This window comes from Cygnus atratus, chromosome 7 (assembly GCF_013377495.2).
Source record: "Cygnus atratus isolate AKBS03 ecotype Queensland, Australia chromosome 7, CAtr_DNAZoo_HiC_assembly, whole genome shotgun sequence".
Taxonomy (NCBI): domain Eukaryota; kingdom Metazoa; phylum Chordata; class Aves; order Anseriformes; family Anatidae; genus Cygnus; species Cygnus atratus.
In genome coordinates, this window is record NC_066368.1 from 10864172 (window position 1) to 10882890 (window position 18719).

The 18719-nt window shown below is 53.6% G+C and overlaps 1 protein-coding gene across 1 annotated transcript; it reads right to left on the bottom strand.

The window, feature by feature from the left end:
* Positions 1-8195: 8195 nt before the first annotated feature.
* Positions 8196-18350, bottom strand: DUSP5 (dual specificity phosphatase 5). The gene is made up of 4 exons (XM_035547833.2): positions 17821-18350; positions 13691-13833; positions 11985-12204; positions 8196-9811 (listed from the first exon to the last, which is right to left on the bottom strand). The coding sequence occupies exons 1-4, from the start codon at positions 18215-18217 to the stop codon at positions 9411-9413; spliced, it is 1161 nt and encodes a 386-aa protein (XP_035403726.1). The 5' UTR covers positions 18218-18350; the 3' UTR covers positions 8196-9410.
* Between the last annotated feature and the right edge of the window lie 369 nt (positions 18351-18719).

Sequence of the window (18719 nt, forward strand, 5' to 3'; positions counted from 1 at the left end):
AGATGTGCGCAGACACCAGGTTATGTTTATTTAAAGGAATAAAATCACATCTCACTGATATTTCATCAAAAGATGCCCCCAGTAATGTGGTATTGAAAAAATAACGATTTTATTCATAAGGGATTAAGTAGTAAATGGTAGCCTAGTTCACAGACTGCTTCAAATACATCTGTAGGTCCCTGCATACAGGTTTTGTCACATACCTTTTGTCTCTGTACAGATTTGCATTTGAGGCAGGAGAGTGGTGGGGTGGGGTGGGATGGGGTGGAGGAGGCATTAACTTTTTTGTTGTTCTTTTGGTTTTGTAGCCCATGCTGCAAATAAACACCCAACCCAAGGGCAGTGCAGGTCGTCTTTATCCTGCCAAACTGCTGCTGCTGCTGTAGGAGTGCTGAAAGCTGGCAGCCAGGAAAGCAGTGCACTTTATTCAGTACCTGCAAACATGTAATCAGCGCTTGCTACGCGTGGAGTTTAGTTCGCATCGATAGGTTCTGCAGAGCTTTTCTCTATGGCCCTGTTTTATAAGCAGTGTTTTTCGATAAATATGCCAGAACTAAACATTAGCATTAGAAAGGGGAATAGTGGGAACAAGCTCTAATTCATTCAGGCTTCATCAGCATAAAATGTACGTCAGGTATTTCTTTCATGAGGCTTAACGGAACATGTAGATGGAATTTCAAATCTATAGAACTTTGATATTTTTTTCCATCTTCTCAAACAGCTAAATTTCTTTTTAAAATATTCTAAAGAGAATGTGGGGGGTGGGAGGGGAGGGAAATTAAACTCTCCTATTACAGTTGCAGTTGTGAACCAACACATGTAGAGACTGCTTTCATTCATTACAGAGGTTTTCATTGCCAGGTTTAGGTGACTGGAGGAACTGATAGGCGCATCCATCGCTTGTGCTTCATCACGCAGAGTCAGCAGTGAGTGGCAGGGAAGGCAGCAGAGCACTCCCAGGGCCACTTCTCCTCACCACTGCTCCTGCAGCAGCATCTTGTGGGCAAACTGGAACCCGGGTCTGGTTGTGTTAGACACTGCAGAGCCATGTCCCACAGACCTTTTTCTCTCTCGCCCTTTTTTGCCTCCAGTGCTGATGTCGTGGCAAGGCAGTGGACAGATGGGGCAGAAAGCATCGCGGCTATAGATGTATGTGACAGCAGTGCCAGCACTGTCACTGGCACCCAGTTCTGGGCTGCTGCTGGGTCTCCGCCGAGCAGTGCTGCACAGCCTGAGCGCTGCTTGCTGCCCACACAGGCAGTGCAGGCAGTGGCTGTAATGCTGCTGCCTGTGACTTGGGACTGTCTGGGTGCCACCAGCCATCACTCCTGCGGGAGCACAGTATGGGACCAGCTCATTCGCCCCTTCCAGCCCCGCTCTGGGTCAGCACGCATTTGTCTGTTTCTATTCACTTTAAACAACTCACAGCAGTCAGGCAGTTTCTTTTCAAAGAAGAATGTTTCTCTTGCTCTTTATGATCTGTTCAGTGCTTAGAGGTAAATAATTGTAGTTGACTATTGAGTATTGATCCATAAGTTCATTCATCCAACAACCTTTTAATAAAGGTTGTTTCTTAAAACAACGCTCTTCAAGAAGAGTGGCAGGGTACAGAGCTGCGGTGGGGCCACATGGGGCAGGCAGCGGATGCCTTGGGGGCCACAGGGAGAGACGAGGCTGCCTCAGGAGATGAGCCTGTAGGCACGGAGAAGCGCCAAGCGCCGAGGAGCTGGGCCATGGGGCAAGGGGACCTGGTGACCCGCACAGCCTCTCTTCCAAGCAGCTTTTGCAGCCCCATGGCTGTTACAGACAACATGAGGTTTTGCACGATCTTGGCTGACCGCTCTGTCCACACGCAGCAAAGCAGTGCACATCCAAACCGACAGGGTGCATGTTATCCCCCGCCGGGATGTCACTCCTCCTCTTTCCAGGAGGGCAGGTGAGCCGCTGTCCTCACGCCTGTGACCGACCTCCACGAGCTGCAGCAACCTCACCTGGCACCAGGGGGCCTCCTACAAGTGTGACATTCCTCCCGTCCTTTGCAAAGGAAAGCAAAGATAACTTCCAGCTTTATCACACACACGAGCTGGAAGGTTTCACTGCTGCAGCTTTTCACAGCCTGGTCCACGTACTGGGCATCTTTTAATTTGTTTTCCAGCTCTCCCAGGAAGCATCTCACACCACGACCTCACAGGCCTCTGTCGGAGGCAAAGAGCGGATCCTTGTCTTGTACAAGTCCCTTGGCTGCTCTGCTCAAAATAGCTGACATAAAACTCCTGGTGGCAGCAGGTTGCACGAAACCGACGGCACCTTGTCTGGACTGCTTCGGTCTGCAGAGACTTCTGTGACAGGGACTGCGGAAAGAGGCCACAGAAAGGGCTCATTTGTGTGCTCCTTCCCAGAGAGGTCTAAAGAGAGGGAAAGGAGAAGAGAAAGCAAGTAAACAAGATGGGAACGCTGTCTGGGAAAGGCTCGGCAGCTCCTCCTGCTGCCTGAGATCCCCACTTGGCCAGATGACCTTCCCCAGGGTGCCGCAAGCTTCGAGTGGGCCAGTGGCCGGTTATGCAGAAGCCTTCCACTTTCCCCTTCCTCCAGATTTCCCCACACGCATGCAGCTGGAGCATCTCCCCATCAGATGTCACACAAGTCCAGAAAAGCAAGCACCCCTCGCAGCTGGGTTTGGTAATCCCAGCTGTCAGGAGCCACTTTCACACTTGGTAGCACACAGAAGAGCACACTGCCCTTCTCCCTGCTCCCCACCAGTGGCCCCTGATCAATTCTCTCCACCATATCCACCCGCATATGTCGAGCTGCCGGCCAGAAAACCAGCTGCTCTTCACGGCTGGATTTAGGAAGCCGAGCCATGGCAATGCTTTAGCACTCGGTAGCACAGCGCAGATTTCTCGCCACCCACCCGGGACTGCCGTTGTCTGCTTCCTGGCAGAGCGGCGGGCGCACCCCGTGGTGGTGGGCTGACAGCACTGCCCGCTCCCTTTTGGCTTTAACCACGTACAACATTATAGCCTGGGGGGAAACAAAAGCAAACTCTTTCTTGTGATATGGAACATATGGCCCCACAACCACAGAATACAATAAATACATCACGGTAACAAGATTTTGTGCTCAGGACATCCTTTGTCAGGGGTCTAATGCGCATTGCAAACACGTGAAAAAAGCCTTATGCCTTTCTCAGAATGAGATCAATATCATTATCCCTGGTGCGAGGCAGGATGCAGAGACATACGGATAAGCCTGCAAGAAACGCTTAGAGAGAAATTCAGGTCCACTCTAGCAGCAAAATGCTCCTTGCGTGAGCAGAGCCACATCAGCAAAGCTCTGCTTTGTACCAGCAGAGCAGAAATATCCTCTGCAGGAGAAATGAGCTGTGCTGGGGAAAACGCAGTTTTGCTGCTGCAGTTCTTTTATGTATACTCAAGGGATCCGTCTGGTCAGCTCGGTCACTTCGGGTCTCACTCACTTCCTTTACACTTCTGACAAATGTAACTGTGCCAGCAGAAGTGCCCAGAGCAGGCTACATCTCTTGCCCTCAAAGCAGGGGGCAGAGCCCACAACCCGCGCCGAGCGCCTCGCCCCCAGGCTCCCGTTAGCCGCAGTAATTACACAGGGCAGCAGCGGCAGTGCCAGGGAGACCACAGGCTGGAAGCATCTCTAGGAGATGTGGTGCACTGATCTGCTCCGTCCCTGTTAGAAATTTGCTTCATCTTGGCAAGCCTCTGTGGGCTCGACCGGATAGCAGCTCCCGGTCACGCTGGCACTCATGTCGATTGATTTTCCGGCTAACTTGACTTAATGTGACCGGAGGCATCAGAGCAGATAGCATACACCCGTTGTTCCAGTTTGAGTCCTGGAGACCTCATATTCCATTTCAACGCAGCAGCAATTTTAGTTCCAATTAGAACAAACAGTTCCTTAAAATACAGATTTAAAATAAAGATTCACCCAGAGCCCGATCCAACACCCTTCGTGACCGGGAGCCATCCTCCCCACTGAAGTCAGTAGGCTCTGGATCGGGGCCTGCAGGCAGCTCGCGATGTATGGGTGATTTAATAACGAGAGATGACTCACTATCAAACGCTGTCTGCTTTACAAAGGAGTCTCAGAAATGGAGTATCTGCGCGCCAGAAATAAACCCCTATTCATAAAGGGAGAGAAGAGAGAGCGTGCCCATGAACAACTACATTATCAGCTCACTTGGGAGAATTAAGCCTGGTCTAACGAATGCTTACTCATGTGAGTAACTTTACTAACATGAGTAACTCGATAAAACCCAGTCTGGAAAACGGTTGTGCCAAAGATGTCTGAGGTCTTTTTCAGTTTGCCTATCATTTCTGACCATCCAAGAGTCCCAACAGGGAGCTGCACTGGGGCAGGGTCCCTGTGTCACCAGCTGCATGTGGCCCTGGGCTGCCAGCCGCTGTTGGATTTATGCCTCAGGTGTTCCCCACTTCTCACACACACCAGATCCACTGGGTCCCACGGATCCCATGCACACTCGTCTCCTACAGATGCTTTTCCTAGCCTGGGACCCGTTGTGATATATGCAGCAGTCCACGGCACAGACACGAGTGTCCTTATGGCAATGCTGTCCCCTTGCGTCTTTGTGCTTCCTCCTCCCTTTTCATGTACCACAGTCACTTCTGGACTCAAAGTGCTGTCTCTGATTTTGTGTGCTGTTGGTACAGCTCCCAGTACAACCGGTCCTGCTAGGATTCCCAGGAGCTACAAATAACAGCCAGGGACTTTCACAGGGGAAGCTAGTACTTGAAAGGGATATCTAGGGGCCATAAATCCTCCTTAATCGCTAGACAATGCTAAAAGAAGTGCTGAGCATTTCAACTCTAGCCACAGAAGCCATTTCTCTTGGTAACCTTTACATTCCCTGCGAGTGCTCATGGGCAGGAGGGATGCAGCACGAGTGCTAGCAGAAAAATGGATCCATTTGGGAAGCCTTAAAATCACCTAGATGGCAGAGTACTTGGAATTTTGAAGCTGAAATAATCAGATTGAAATGACTCTGTAGTTTATAATGCGACTGTAAAACAAAGTAGGACTTTACAACTGAGGCCCCGGTATCAGAGCTTCATTTGATTTTCTCTGATGACTCAACCTATTTCACAAGCTATTTTCATATTCCTTATTTAGAGAACTTACTCATGTCTCGGTAAAAGCCTATGATGTGATAAAGCCGAGGAACCATAATGTGTGGTGCTGGTAACACCTCCCACGCCAAAAAAAATCCTACTTCCATATTTATGTGGTCTTCAAATTGGTTCCTGCCGTTTTCTCCCCGGAGAGTGAGCTGGCATCGCGTCTCCTCTGCAATTAGCACAAAGCCATGAAAAGTGGAGCCGGGGGGTCGGACCCATCCCGCCTTACTTTTGCCGTGTTACCGGTCACATTTGGTCCTCTGACTTCCCAGCAAGGAAAGTGTTGTTTTTAACGTAGAAACAACAACGCTTGTGGAATGCTCTGTTCCTTCAGGCTCTGTCTCCTGAAAAAGCAGCTCGTCACCACAAAGTATGGGGGTCAGAGCAGCGCTGGCCCCGGAGCTCAGGGACGGGGCATGGGCACCCTGGTACATACTGGGCGGGTGAGCCCGACCCATCACACCCAGGTACAAGCTGATGCTGTACCCTCAGTCTGCACGGCCAGGGTGAAGGATGGCCACAAACCCTGCGTTTTGGTGCTTTGGAAGCACAGACACTGCCTTGAGGCAGCTCCTGCCTTTTGGAGGGTTCTCTGTAAGCAGCACAGGCTGCAAATCCCACCAGCAAACGCCTGGCTTAAAAGAAGATTCAGGGACACTTAAGGACAGCGCCCACCCACCCACCCCCGCCCCAGATCTCTTCACAATCTGATTTGCAGCCACGTAAAGACATTTATTCTTTGTGGCAGCTTTTCGAGGGGTTTGTTTGTCTCGGAGGCAGAAAGGAGAAGCAGCCTGTGCAAAGCAGAGACAGGCTGAGCAACGGCACTCGCACTTGCAACATGACTGCTCTTTGCCAGGCTGAAAGCATGGGACCAAAGGCTGCGTGGCACAAATGTTGTTCGATACATACCCATGCCAGGAGCTCAGACAGCCCCCAGCTGGTGCTGAGGGGCCCAGGAACATCAGGAACATCAGGGGAGCGAGACACACACATCCCAGCGCAGCCCTGACCCAGCACTTCTGAAGGCAGCAGACCCCAAAAAATCCCCATTTCTATGACATTTCCTCTCATCTTCTTTGTATTCAGGTGTCACGAGATATAAGCTCTAATCAAAGTTTTGCCTGAGGGCGCAGCATTCGTGACTTCTTCCCCTCACCTACATTTTCCAGTGCCTAAAATCATCCTACTTTGGTCTTCCCCTTGCTGCTACAGCTACCCAGGTCATTATTTTCCATCAAAACCATCAGAGGTTTGTCTGTGAGATCCCCGCTCCCGCCAAGCTGGCTGGCAGAGGGCACAGGCACACCGAACCAGCCGGTTCAGCCACCGCCACCATCAGCCCCCGTCCTTCAGTTTGTCCTTCCCACACACCTGGGCTTGTGCCCATCTGACTGATCTGAGCTTCCACCCCTGGGAGCGAGCTACCTGAACCACAGGCCCACCCGGGCTACAAAATCCCCCAGATCTCTCCATCCTATTCACCCCAGTGAACTTGCCCAGCATAAAACCCCATCAGGGCCATTCCTTTCCTAAAGGGTGGTGGGAGCCTGTTGCATGCTGGTGTCCAGTACGTGGAAAACCAGGGCTCCTGCCCTGCCTGCGCAGGTTCAGTCACACATCTCACCTCCCAGGTGGGAGCCATCCTGCTTTGTCAGCTGTGCCCAGGCACAACAACAGCCCTACTTCAGGCTCCTGCAGGGCTCTAGCTCCCCATCCCCGCTGAAGCGCAGCCGAGCAGCTCCCTCTGCCAACAACATCCACCAACACGCTGTGTACAGCCCAGGATCACAGCCCCTCTCCAAAACCAGAGCAGCTGCCTTCCCTCTCTGCTAAATACCTGGCTCCTCCACCTGGCCCTGATCTCCAGCTGCTGTGCTCAGCTCTGCCAGGCAGCAGACCCCGGTTAACCCCATCAGCCCTGCCTGGGCAGAACATCATTGGCTCTGTGGAGGGCTTGCTGCTCCTCAGAAACAGCCTGGTCCCACCACAGAAGATATCTTACACTGGTTTAGTGAGAGCTGGTGGTTGCTCTCTTACTCTCAAGGTTGCAGGTCTCCTCCATGCTCAGGGTATGGCTCCCTTTGCTAGGCCTTGCGGCCTTTCTGCTCCGGAGCTTCTGCCTTTGCACTGCAACTGGCCCTGGCATTTCCTGAGAGCACTTTCCTGAGCTCCCCAAGGGGGGCAATCAGCTCTCCTAGAGAATTAATTGATCTGCTCTTACATTACCTCACCCCTCTCACCTCCCCAGCTGCTGGCTCCCATGCTCACGTTTCCCAAGGAAACAGAAAGGAAAGCCAAGGCTCCTCTCTGGTGACAGCTTCTCACCTGAGATTTGCTTCCCAGGGAGGATGTTACAAATGGATTAACCCCACAGGGCACAGGCGATTTATAACCCACCCAAAGCTTTGGCATTCTCAACCCAAAAACTTGGAAATGCAGCTCTTAGATGTGCCACAGCAAGGAGCCAGAGAGAGCTGAAGAGCTTCCAGCTGAGGCGAGGTGTGAAATGGCTTAGAGATGTTGGCATTCAAACACCTTTTTATTAATAAAAAACACAACAAACACCTCGTGCAGCACGTGAGCATGGTGGACTGCCCTTCATGCCCTATGCCTGAAGTAACACCAGGGGGTGGCTGGTGGCCCCCATGCCAGTTTGTCACCAACCCGGGGCGCAGTGTCCCCGCCACCTGTGCTGGGCAGGAGGTGGGGGCCGCACTGACTGCAGGCTTTTGTCTGCAGCGAGACGGCATGGCTTATATAAAAGATGCATGAATCAAAACAGAAGCGCCTGCCCAGCCGCTGGGAAGTGACGCCACCATGAGTCATGTCATTTTGTTCAAAAAAAAAAAAAAAAATATCCTCCCCCTCACCTTCTCCCCCCTTTAGGCTTGCACCTTGGGGCGCTTTATCACTTGACCCAGCACTGCCTGCCCTCCCCACACCACCTTCGGGCAAGCTTCTTTCTCGGCTGGCCTTTTGGCACAAGCACTCCTGCAGCTCCAGCTCGCTCCAAGGATGACAGACATCTTGCTTTTCCTCACAGTTTTTTTTTTTATTATTATTTTTACACTCCATAAAAAGTTGCAGGCTTTCCTTCACATTCACGAGATCTTCTGGAAATTATTGCCATTTCCCATACGTATTACATATAAAAAAAATAAAAAGGTCAACAGACAGAGCAGCTCCTTCCGAGCTTCCTGCAGACAAACTCAATGCAAGAGAAACCAGTTTTCACAAAGGAAGGCTGGCTGGAGGTGACCACACACACTAAGCAAGCCACATAACACTGAACAAGACCACTTTACCACGCACAACACACGTCAGAAACACTTGGGAGGGACCAAAAAAGCCAAGCTTTTCCTGTTTTTGGTGTAAAAATCCAGTAGTTACAGTGTCATCTGATGGGAAGTAACTTGGATGAGGGTTGCAGACATTCAAGTATTCTAGGGCTGTTGTTAAATAACGGGTGGGAATATAATAGCTCAGCAGGGTAACCTGATAGTTTAAGTTCCGTGCTTCAGTTAAGAGCATGTCCAGTACAAAGGCAAACACAGAAGTATGGGAAATGCCACACCTGAATGGATCCATGGTCCAGTTTGGTCTCCAGTTACACTGCGGTCAATACCTGGCACTGCAGAGACTGGAAGAGGAGAGGGGATTTTCACCTGGTTGTGCAAGAGGGGCCAGGCAGGGAGCCCCTGCCCACCCGGCGCATTGCTCCCTGAAACGTGACGCTAAGAGGGAGAGGGGAGCTGGGGAAGCAGCAGCACGCTCTTCACTCTCACCACCCCTGCAGATGCCAAGGTGGAGCTTTTCGGTTTGCTTTCTTCCCCACAGCTGCTGTTTATTGCTTGAAAACTTAAGGTTCTTCTCAAAAACAAAAAGGGAAGGAGGTGGGAACTGGGAACATACAAAACGGACTTCTCATTGCTTCCCAAGAACCTGGAAATACAGTAGTGGCTGCACACTCTGGATAAAAACCTAGAAAAGCACTTTTTTCTTTTTCCATTTTTTTTTTTTTTTTTAAAAAAGGACATTAAAAGTTCAGAAAGCCTGCCACACGTAGAGCATCAGCGTCTCAGTCAGCATACACGTATGGGAAGTATCACCCACAATGACTGCTCTGTCTTAGACTAAGTCGGTGAGGTTTCTCTATTGCACGTTCATGAAATGTTCTTGTCGGGGTCACAGTTAGGATCAGAGGACTGCACCAGCTCCGGGCTCCTCGGGGCGGTGGGGCTCTCAGCAGGATGAAGATGCTGTCATCGGGCTGAGTTTCAGCTGGTGGACGGGAGAGTGGATGGGCACAGAACTCAACACTGAGGTAGGAAAGGCGAAACACGAGCCTTCAAAATTTTTGCCTAACGTCAGTTCTTCTGCAAAAAAAGACGCGGCTTCTCTTTTGCACGAGGCAACAGGTGGGCTGGGGGTGGAAGACAAGATCTCCGACTCATATTGTAGTAACTGTCCCATGAAACCAAAGTTTGGCGAGATCAGGCTCCGGCGCTGCTTGATGTAATCAAAGGCCTCCTCCAGGCGGAGCTTCTTCGTTTTCATGAGATACGCCATGCAGATGGTAGGAGAGCGTGAAATCCCCGCTTCGCAGTGCACCAGGATCTTGCCCCCCGTTCGTCTGACATAATCTGGGGAAAAAAGAAAGTCATTGCAGACATCAGCTGTCATTGGGGTTGGAGAGGATGCTGTGACACATGCCCGAAGCTGACAGCGGAGCATGGCACGCAGCCACTCCATCAGCACAGCAGCCCTGCTTCTGTTGGGCACTAAGGGTGACTTGGAGACAGAAAGGAGGGGGACAAAACCCAGCCCGAGATGGAGCTGAGCTGCTGCTGCTTCTGATCTGTGCATCCGGGTTTGGTTCTGTCTCCATTTTTAACGAAGTCCTTCCCACATGCCTATTTCTGCTTTGGTTTAATTCACTTTTCAGAGAGCTGAGGGACAGTGTGGCTATCTGGGCTGTGCTTGGGTTTGCTGTTCCTGTGTTTTCTGCCTGTGGCCCAAAGCACTGACCCTAGGCCAGCCTGGCCAGGCCCTCCACCACCAGGTATTTCAAAGGCAAGAACAGAGCTGGCTTCCTCTCATCAGCTTTGCTAGAAAAATAGGGCTTTTCTTTAAAGTTCTTTAAAGCCCCAACCTGACCCCCCTGCTTGGCCGGTTAGCAGCAAGCAGCTGTGCCCAGAGGTACCCTTGGTGGTACCCCTGGGTGGGGAGGCTGCGCCCGCTCCCTGGGGCCCTCGCCACAAAGCACAAAAGGACTGGTAGGCAGCTGCTAAGTCCAAGCATCCCTTAACCAGGCTGTAATTAAGTCAGGATATAAAAGGCTTATGCAAAGCACCCATTTTACACAACAGGGAGCCACTGTGGTTACTCACACAACACAATGATTGTTATTAGATTAAAGAGAATGTGCTTAAAATAAGCCCTTTCCACACTAAAACACAGTTCAAAAATAGACATCCTCTGGTCTCTTGCCTTGAGCAAGATGTTCAAGCTCCAATTTATGGAGAAATGCGCCGAGTGTGGTGCTCACTGCGTGGCACTGAAACAGAGCCGAGCAAGTTATCATTTCCCTGTCTTGGACTGTCTGCTGGGGGGCCAGTGCCACCACGGCCAGTTATACTTCGCTACTGTACAAAATAAGGAAGACACAGATTTGAGTCATTCCCAGCAACTCCACCACACTTTTATAAAAGTGAAAACCGAAACCACCCTCAAAAAAACTTTGGGAAACTTCCAAGTGACTCAACTACTATCAGAAAGTGCTGGGGATGGGACGGAAAAGTGAATTAACATTTCCCTGAAAATTGTGAGAAGTCCTTTACCAGGAAGAGAAAGGTCTTGGAGGGCACCCTGACGTTGTTGTTGTTGTTGGTTTTTCTTTTTCCCCTCCTGCCTGCAGTGTCAAAGAGCTCAAATTCAGATGGGTGATGAGTCTCAAGACTGTAACTGGGGTTTTATTCTCTTTCCTCTGACACACTCTTGGAGAACAACAGCCCTGTTTTCAACACGATCCCCACCCAGGCTCAAGCTGTTCCACCCCACAAATCGCACTGCGGTCCTGACGGAGCAGGCTCCTCTTTGCTGTGCCACTCACCTACCCCAGCCTGGTACAGAACTGGGAAGGGATGGCCCTTGAGTTTTCCAAAAGCCTTTTTTTCTTCCCCACTGGGGTATTTAAAGGGCGAGATAGTGATATAATTACAAGGAGAAATAGGAACAGGTCTGTGATAAGGGGAGATGCTGGATTTCTAAGATCCTGACTCTGGGGGGTGTCCCAGCACAGCAAGGTAATAAGCTAACCATGCATACACCTGGTTTTACAGGGCCTGAAATACATGTATTTTTCTTTTTTCATCTACACAAAAATCAATAGACTTCAGTGTTATTCAGCGTACTAATTTGCTCCCCTGTAATGCTGAAGTTACACCTAAGCTTGCTTTGAAAAGAAAAAGCTAAGCAGCTCACTCGCCTGGTGCCAGTGGGGAGGGGGCATTTTCCTTCCCCAGCCTCCCAAAAACCTTGCTCTGAGTGTCCCTTCCTTGCTGAAACCTCTCTGCCAGGACAGATGCTGGGGAGGGAGCTTAAACTTTTATAGTGACATCTGTGAACATACAGAAAGTGTCCTCCAGTGTGTATTGTAAAATAAATGAATACATAGGAAGATATGGATATGTGTTAGAAATGCATCTTTAAAAGAGCAGGAAAAGTGTGCTTTCCCTGCCACTTTGGTCTTTGCTTTGCAGCCTGCTTATTTGTCATTAAGAACTTGAAATGCAGCAACATAAGTCGGGCACTTACCGATGAAGTCGATGGCTTCCTGGAAGTGCGAGCTGATGTCGGCCGTGTGGCTGTCCTCCACCGGGATCCACTTGTAGCAGTACTGGTCCTTGAAGGGCTCCGAGCTTTTCCTGGAGACGTTGAGCAGGGCCGTGATGTGCAGGTTGGCGAGGAACTCGCACTTGGAAGCGTGGTAGGCACTACCAAGGTAGAGAAAAGGCAGGATTTCCACCGGGCCACCCTGGAAGAGAAGGAGCAGAAACACGTGAGTGACACCGCCTTCCCACAGGTATTTTGAGGCCTGATATCACAAAGAGAAAGGCAAGGGAGCCTGAGTGGGTGCCCGCTCCCTCCCCCCGACGGTTTTAGACCCCGGTGTCGCTGCCCAGTGAATCATTGCCATGGCACAGCCCACACAGGAAGGAGGTTTTCATTTTCTTGTCCACATCTGCGAGGCACAAAGCCGGAGCCAGCCCACTCACGCAGGAGGTTTCTGGCTTTCGTCAAAGCGCTGCCCCTCAGGAGGGGCCCGAAGTGCTTTCATATGCGGGGCCCGTCCCCACAGGGGCTTTGCCAAAACATGTGTGAGGCGGGGAGGTAGAAGGAGGAGGCTGCCAGAGCTCAGCGTGGGGCTCGGCCGCTCTGCTCACACCTCCCGAGCCCCGTAGCAAAGCAAAACCCCAGCGGGACACCCCATCCCCAGCAGCGCCGCGGGGCTCGGGCTGGGGACACCCCCTCCCCTGCGTCACCGGTGCCACACAGGGCCACCCACCCGAGATGTAATCTCGGTTCCTCCTTCCCCAGAAGGAGAGGAGGCCGGGTGACGACACCGCCAGCAGAAAGCCACCACCTGACACAGACGTGTCAGCGGGGCCAGGGCGGCAGGTAACTTTCCATGATGCGCCAGCGCTGCCGCCAGGTTCTGGGGGCGAGAAATCACCTTTCCAGCCCCCCCGAGCCACCCAGCCCAGCCGGTGCCACACACTGGGGACAGCCAGGAGCCACCTACATGGTGGGGTGGAGGCTGGGACCCCCCCCAGAAGGCACACGGGGGCCAGCTGTGTGGCGGGCCTGGTGCGGAAGCAACCCGACCGCAGGGTGACATCTCGGAGCACACGTCTTCCCCGGCCCCGGGGGCGGGTGCAGGGGTGCGGGGACTTCCCCCCACCAAAACCCCGTGGGGCCCCGCTCCCCAACACCGGCTGCCGGGGCCTCCAGTGCTGCTTTGCCTGCCTGAGAGCCCCAGCAGCTCCATTGTGTGCCTGGGGCTGCCTGGCCATGGGATAAATAGGCCCTAAATGCAGCTGTGGGACTTCACAGTTTTTTTTTATTTATTTATTTATTTTTTTACCTCCTGCTGTTGCCTAAATGTGAAGCCAGGTGGAGGCGATGCTGACCAGCAGCACACATTTATGTGGACAGTGACAACCTGTTGTCAGCCCGTGCCAGCACCGGTGAGACACGTGGGATGTCACCTCGAGTTGCTCACCAGAGCTGCCACCTCCCTAGCCAGCCTCTAGAGCCATTACAACTGCTTTTCCGATCAAAAGACGGCAACTTCTTGGAAGAACACAAATATTACCAAAACCCATGCACCACAGCGGCTTGTACACATCTGCCTTTGGGGCATATAAGACTTATGAAGCCCAAGGGGCCGGGGAACAGAAGTACCAAGCCTGGTGGCACAAGGTGACCCGAAGGGGAGGTGACCCCGCGGTGGCACACACCTGGTCATAGGCAGGCTTCTGGTTGGCACTCTGCTTCTCACAGTGGCTGGCGAGGTTTTTCTCCACATCGTTCCTCTCGGGGGAAATGAGCTTTCCATCCACGCAGCACTCAGGATATTGCGAGTTAAAGGTTTCATATCCCCCTAGGGAAGGGAAAAAAAGAGAATTGCGGATGTTTGCACTTCCAAAAAAGTGGTTTAATTAAAGTGGAGGAGAAATGAAGCTTGGGCACTGGTAATGAAGTGGGACAGAGCCACGCTGCCATTGCCCGGGGTTGATTAGGAGAAGCCTATCCCCGGGGAAGCGGGGCTGTTTAAGAGACTTCAGGCGCCCAAGGAAAACCTCCGATACCACTGACAATGATTAACTTGCTAAAAGCCGATGGGTAGAGATTAAAACTGTTAGTGAGTGTAAATCTGTTGAGCCTAGAAAACATTAACCCCAGCGCAGCAGGGCCTGAGCTCCCTCCCCCACACCGACACACGAGCACCGCTGCCAGTGTCAGAGAGGGAGCTCTGCCGAATTCGGCCTCTCCGGAGCTGTTATTGCTGCATGTGTTGGGGCAGCACAAATGTTTTATTTGCATTTTTGAACGGACGCGGGCACACGATGCTCGCAGCCGTGCCATTAATCACCGCCATGCACGAGACAGCGAGTTAGTGAAGACAGTCCCACTGAAACCAATCTGTTAAATAACTGCTGTAAAACTTAATGAAATCCTGTGACAGCATCTGACAACTGAATAGCCCCACATGAGCTATTCTGCATGGTTAAATACTGCATTCGTTACATTCAGTGCACTGCTAATGAAAAGGAATTAATCCTATTATTACATTGTTACTCAAAGTTTGTCGTCAGCTAAATCATTGCCTGCTTCCAGGCTAGGAATAGGCTGCACAGGAGCACACAACCTCCAAAATGAACGTAAGTCTGGTAGCAGAAACAGCCTGCAAATGTCACTTGTGCTGCGTGTCTGCCACCTGCGATTTTTTCAGGACAAAAATGAACGGCAAAGCTCCTGAACAGGTAAATTCAGTAATCCTTTAGAGCACGGCCCTCGAGTAAACAAGGCTCTGCGAGCAAACCCTGCGATCCGCTTCGTTAACCTGCGGCTGTTTCGCCCCGATAGGCGGCATCAGCACGGGTGCCCCCGTTTCAAGGAGCGGTTTCCCAACAGGGGAAGCGCTGCAGATCCTGGCACCCCCGGGCCTCGGCCACCCCGTGTGGTCCCAGGGCTGCCCACCGCAGCTCCCCCTGACATTTCAGCCCCGCACCGCCGGTGTCTCAGACGTTTGCAATGCCTGAGCAGATGTGTGCTGAAATTCATGACGTGCGGCTGTTGCCCACTCAGTCGTGCCGTGGGGTCCTTGTGTTGCAAGAGCAGGGCACGATCCAAAGCCCACTGGGTGTAATGAAAGTCTGCTTTCCATGACGGGGGCCAGGAGGGTGACTTGGCAGTCACTTGGCACTCAGCAACACCTGCACCTTTCCTCCCACTCCCCCGGCCCCAGCCAAATTCAACCAGCACGAGGCAGCGGGTCGAGCGGCAATGTGACCGTGGAGACTGTGAAGAGGGGGGCTGATAAAATGATATCCCTAACAACTGGTGGTGGAAAAGCCAAACACAAGCAGCTCTCCAGCCTTTCTCAAACCAGGGTGCACTTTAAAATCCTCTCGTTTTACACAGCTGACCTTATCTTCCCCCTGCCCCCAAGCCACTGCCATCACATAGGAAAAATACGTACGGTTCATGGAAATAGTCACGATCCTCCTTTACTCCCCATGTTGTTGTTTTTATTCCTGAATGAACACAAGCCTGCCTGAGCCAAATCAGCGTGTGTGTTCAAACAGCCACACATCTCATGTCTCTGGGGCAGCTCATGCATGCAGTTGGTGAATGGTTAATTACAAGCCTTGGGGATCAGGATATTTGCAGGCCATTCTTACAGTGAGTCATCTTCTCATCCCATCCTCCAGCAATCTCCTCTCTTCCCCCTCCCCACTCAACCTAGCTTCCCTGAGGTCATTTCTGCAAATACTAGATTGCTCATCGCAGAGAGCTGTGCTATGCTTCATTTTTAATCAATAAATAACAGAATCCTTGTCAGCACCAGGGGACTATACATTATTTTATCTTTCTGCGAGCTCTTCACCCACCACACACAATCACTCTCGCCCTGCCGGGGCTGAGCTCACCCAGAACAAAACTGCACCTCCACAGATGAGAGATGACACACTCAGCCCCTACAAGCCAGAAAGCGAGGGAGGGAAGGGGCCAGCACCCAGCTCAGCACCCATTTGCCCTGTGCTTGCTGCCCTGCCTGGGGCCAGACCCAGGACGCTTGGTGGGGCCTCGCTCACCCCACCACTGCTTCGGAGGTGAGACCACCTCAGCCCTCAAGTAGCCAACACCTCCTCCTGGCTTCCCCACAGGGGAGAACAGGAATATAACGGGGAACCTCGAGGAGCTTTCCCCCAGTGGTTTTACAGCCCATTATTAGCGAAGCTAAGACAGACACACACGAGGCAGCAAAGCCAGTGCTTCGGAGCCCGAAGGTCCCTGCTGTGAGCACTGCCCGGTGCTGCAGGGTGACTTATTTCCCCAGTGTCACAGAAATCTTCCCCGCACCACAACAGCTTCCTGGGGGTCTGTGGCCCCAGTGAATCAGCAGAGTTGCCCACTGAGTCACACCGGATCTGAAAGGGAGCTGTGGGCTTCGCGGGCCTGAGCCTGTTACCCGGAGGACTTCACAGCAGGGTGAAAAGGGGGAAACCTCCTCCTCGACTAGGTAAGGGGAAACGCTTTCAGCGTTTCAAGTCGACAGACTTTCAAGAAAGAGGCTTTGCAATACACAAAAGATGCAAAGCAGAGCCCACACAGAACTCCGCCCCAGATACACTGCCCACAGCCACAGCCACCACTTCAAAGCGCGGGGCTAGTGCATGAGGAGGGGAGGATGATCTTGTGGCTACACGAACCGGCTGAGAGTCAGCAGAGATTAATTCAGTCCCTGGTTTGCCACAGACTTCCTAGCGTGACCCTGGAGATGTTTCTTCATCCTTACTTTAATGGGGTCCCCAGGGATTAGCCTGGCCCCACACAGTGCAAGCATCCCTGCCCCGGGGCAGCAGGTTTGGTGCTTTTGGGGCGACTGCAACAGGCTGGCAGTGCTCGGGTATAGCCAGGGTCATGGCAGAGTGCCCTGAGTGAGAGTCTCCCCCCCTTGCTACCGGGCAATACCCGTGCTGGAGATGCCTCTACCCTAGAGGGGATGTCCTCTGGGCACTACTCATTATATAAGGCACAAACTGGGGGGGGGGGACACAAAAAAAACCCTACTTTGATAAAAGGTTTAATAAAAGCCTGCCGATCCTGGCCGGTGAGTACACGTGGAAGGAGTTTAAGAAACCCCAAACGCCCCGATTTTCTCCTCCAGCCATGCCCCCTGCTACTACCGGGGGCTCCCAGGGAAGTCCCCCCCCGGCCGGCACCGCCGCCAGAGGGAACTGGGGGGGGGGGGGGGGGCGAGGGCTCGGAACCGGGGAGGGCAAAAGGACAAAGGCGCTGCCGAGCCGCATGGGGGGGGGGGGGGGACGGGCAGGAGAAAGGGCAGGCTACTCTGCTTTATTATTATTGTTTTATTATCCCCGGTTTACACGAAAGGAAAACAAAAACCGCAATCAAAGGGCTATCACACACGTGGGGGGGCGGTACTGCCGGCCCCACAGAGCCCCGGGGTTTCGGTGGGGGCAGCGGCCCCGGGTGATGCCGTTTCCCACGCAGCCCCTCGCCCTCTCGTTGTCCCCCCCCCCCCCAACTTTTCGTCCTCCTTCCCTGCTGCTCTTCGCTTCTCATCAGTCTTAAAGGCGGGGGGGGAGCGGAAAGGCGGCTCGGCTCAGCCGGCAGAGCCTATCCGGGATTTATTTCCAGCGGGTGGAAAAGCGATGAAATCCCGGCGTTACCCCCCCGCCCTCCTCCAGTAAGCGGTTTAACCGCCCGGACAGCGGGCGAGGAGAGGGGAAGGGAGCCCCTGGGGGTCGCCGCTGTCCCGGAGGGCTCCGGGGCCGGACCCTCACCGCCCCCCCGGCCCCTGCCCTCCCGATCCGCGCCGCCCCCCCTCGCCCCTCACCTTTCAAGAAGCAGACCCTGGCCCCGGCCTCGGGGAGGCTGGAAAGCAAGGCGTTGAGGACGATCTGCGCCGTGCTGTCCTTCTTCAGCTTCTGCCAGTGCCCCGTGCCCTGGTCCAGCACCACCACGGCCGCCAGGCGGGACGCCCCCGGCGCCCCGCCGTCTCCCCCCCGCAGCAGCCGGGCTCGGGCCGCCTCGTCGGGCACCACGAAGTGGAGGGGCACGGCCCCGCCGCGGGCCCTGCGCATCACCACCGAGTTGAGGTTGACGTTGAGCGAGCCGCGGAGGCAGGAGGCCGAGTAGGACAGGTAGGGGCGGCAGTCCAGCACCAGGCAGCGGGAGGGCTCCTTCCGCAGGAGCTTCCGCAGCTGCCGGCAGTCGAGGGACGTGACTTTCATAGCGCCCGGGAGCCTAACAGCCGGGGAGCCGCGGGGGCCGTGCCGGCGGGGCCGCTCCGCATGGACGGGACGGACGGACGGACGGGCAGGGGATGGAGGCGCCGCGCCGAGCCGAGCCGAGCCCGCGCAGGGAATCCCGGCCGCCGCCGCCGGGCATTTATATGAATGGGAGGCCGGGCCCTGACGGCACTGCCCATATAAGGGGAGTGACGCGCCCGCTTTCCTTATATGGGCATCTCCCGCCCCGCGCCACGCCCCCCGGCGGGGTTTCCCCTCCCTCCCTCCCTCCCCGCCACGGCGGCGGGCGGGGGCTGCGGGCGGCGTTAGTCAGGCGGGGGGGCAGAGGAAGCTGAAAAACGCCGCAAAAATCCTCCCGTCATCGGGCCCGGCCTCCTCGCCCCCGTGCTGAGAGCCGGGGGGCGAGGAGGAGGAGGAGGAGGGGGAGGAGGGAGGGAGGGAGGGAGAAGAAAAAAGGAAAAAAAAAGAAGAGAAAAGGAAAAAA

Bases quoted from the DNA above. Each gene is read 5' to 3' on its own strand.
- DUSP5 (XM_035547833.2), bottom strand. From the start codon at position 18,217: ATGAAAGTCACGTCCCTCGACTGCCGGCAGCTGCGGAAGCTCCTGCGG. The intron at 12,205-13,690 runs GTGTGTGCCACC...CTTCTCTTCCAG, and splicing joins AGAAGCCTGCCTATGACCAG to GGTGGCCCGGTGGAAATCCT. The intron at 9,812-11,984 runs GTAAGTGCCCGA...TTTTTTCCCCAG, and splicing joins GGAAGCCATCGACTTCATCG to ATTATGTCAGACGAACGGGG.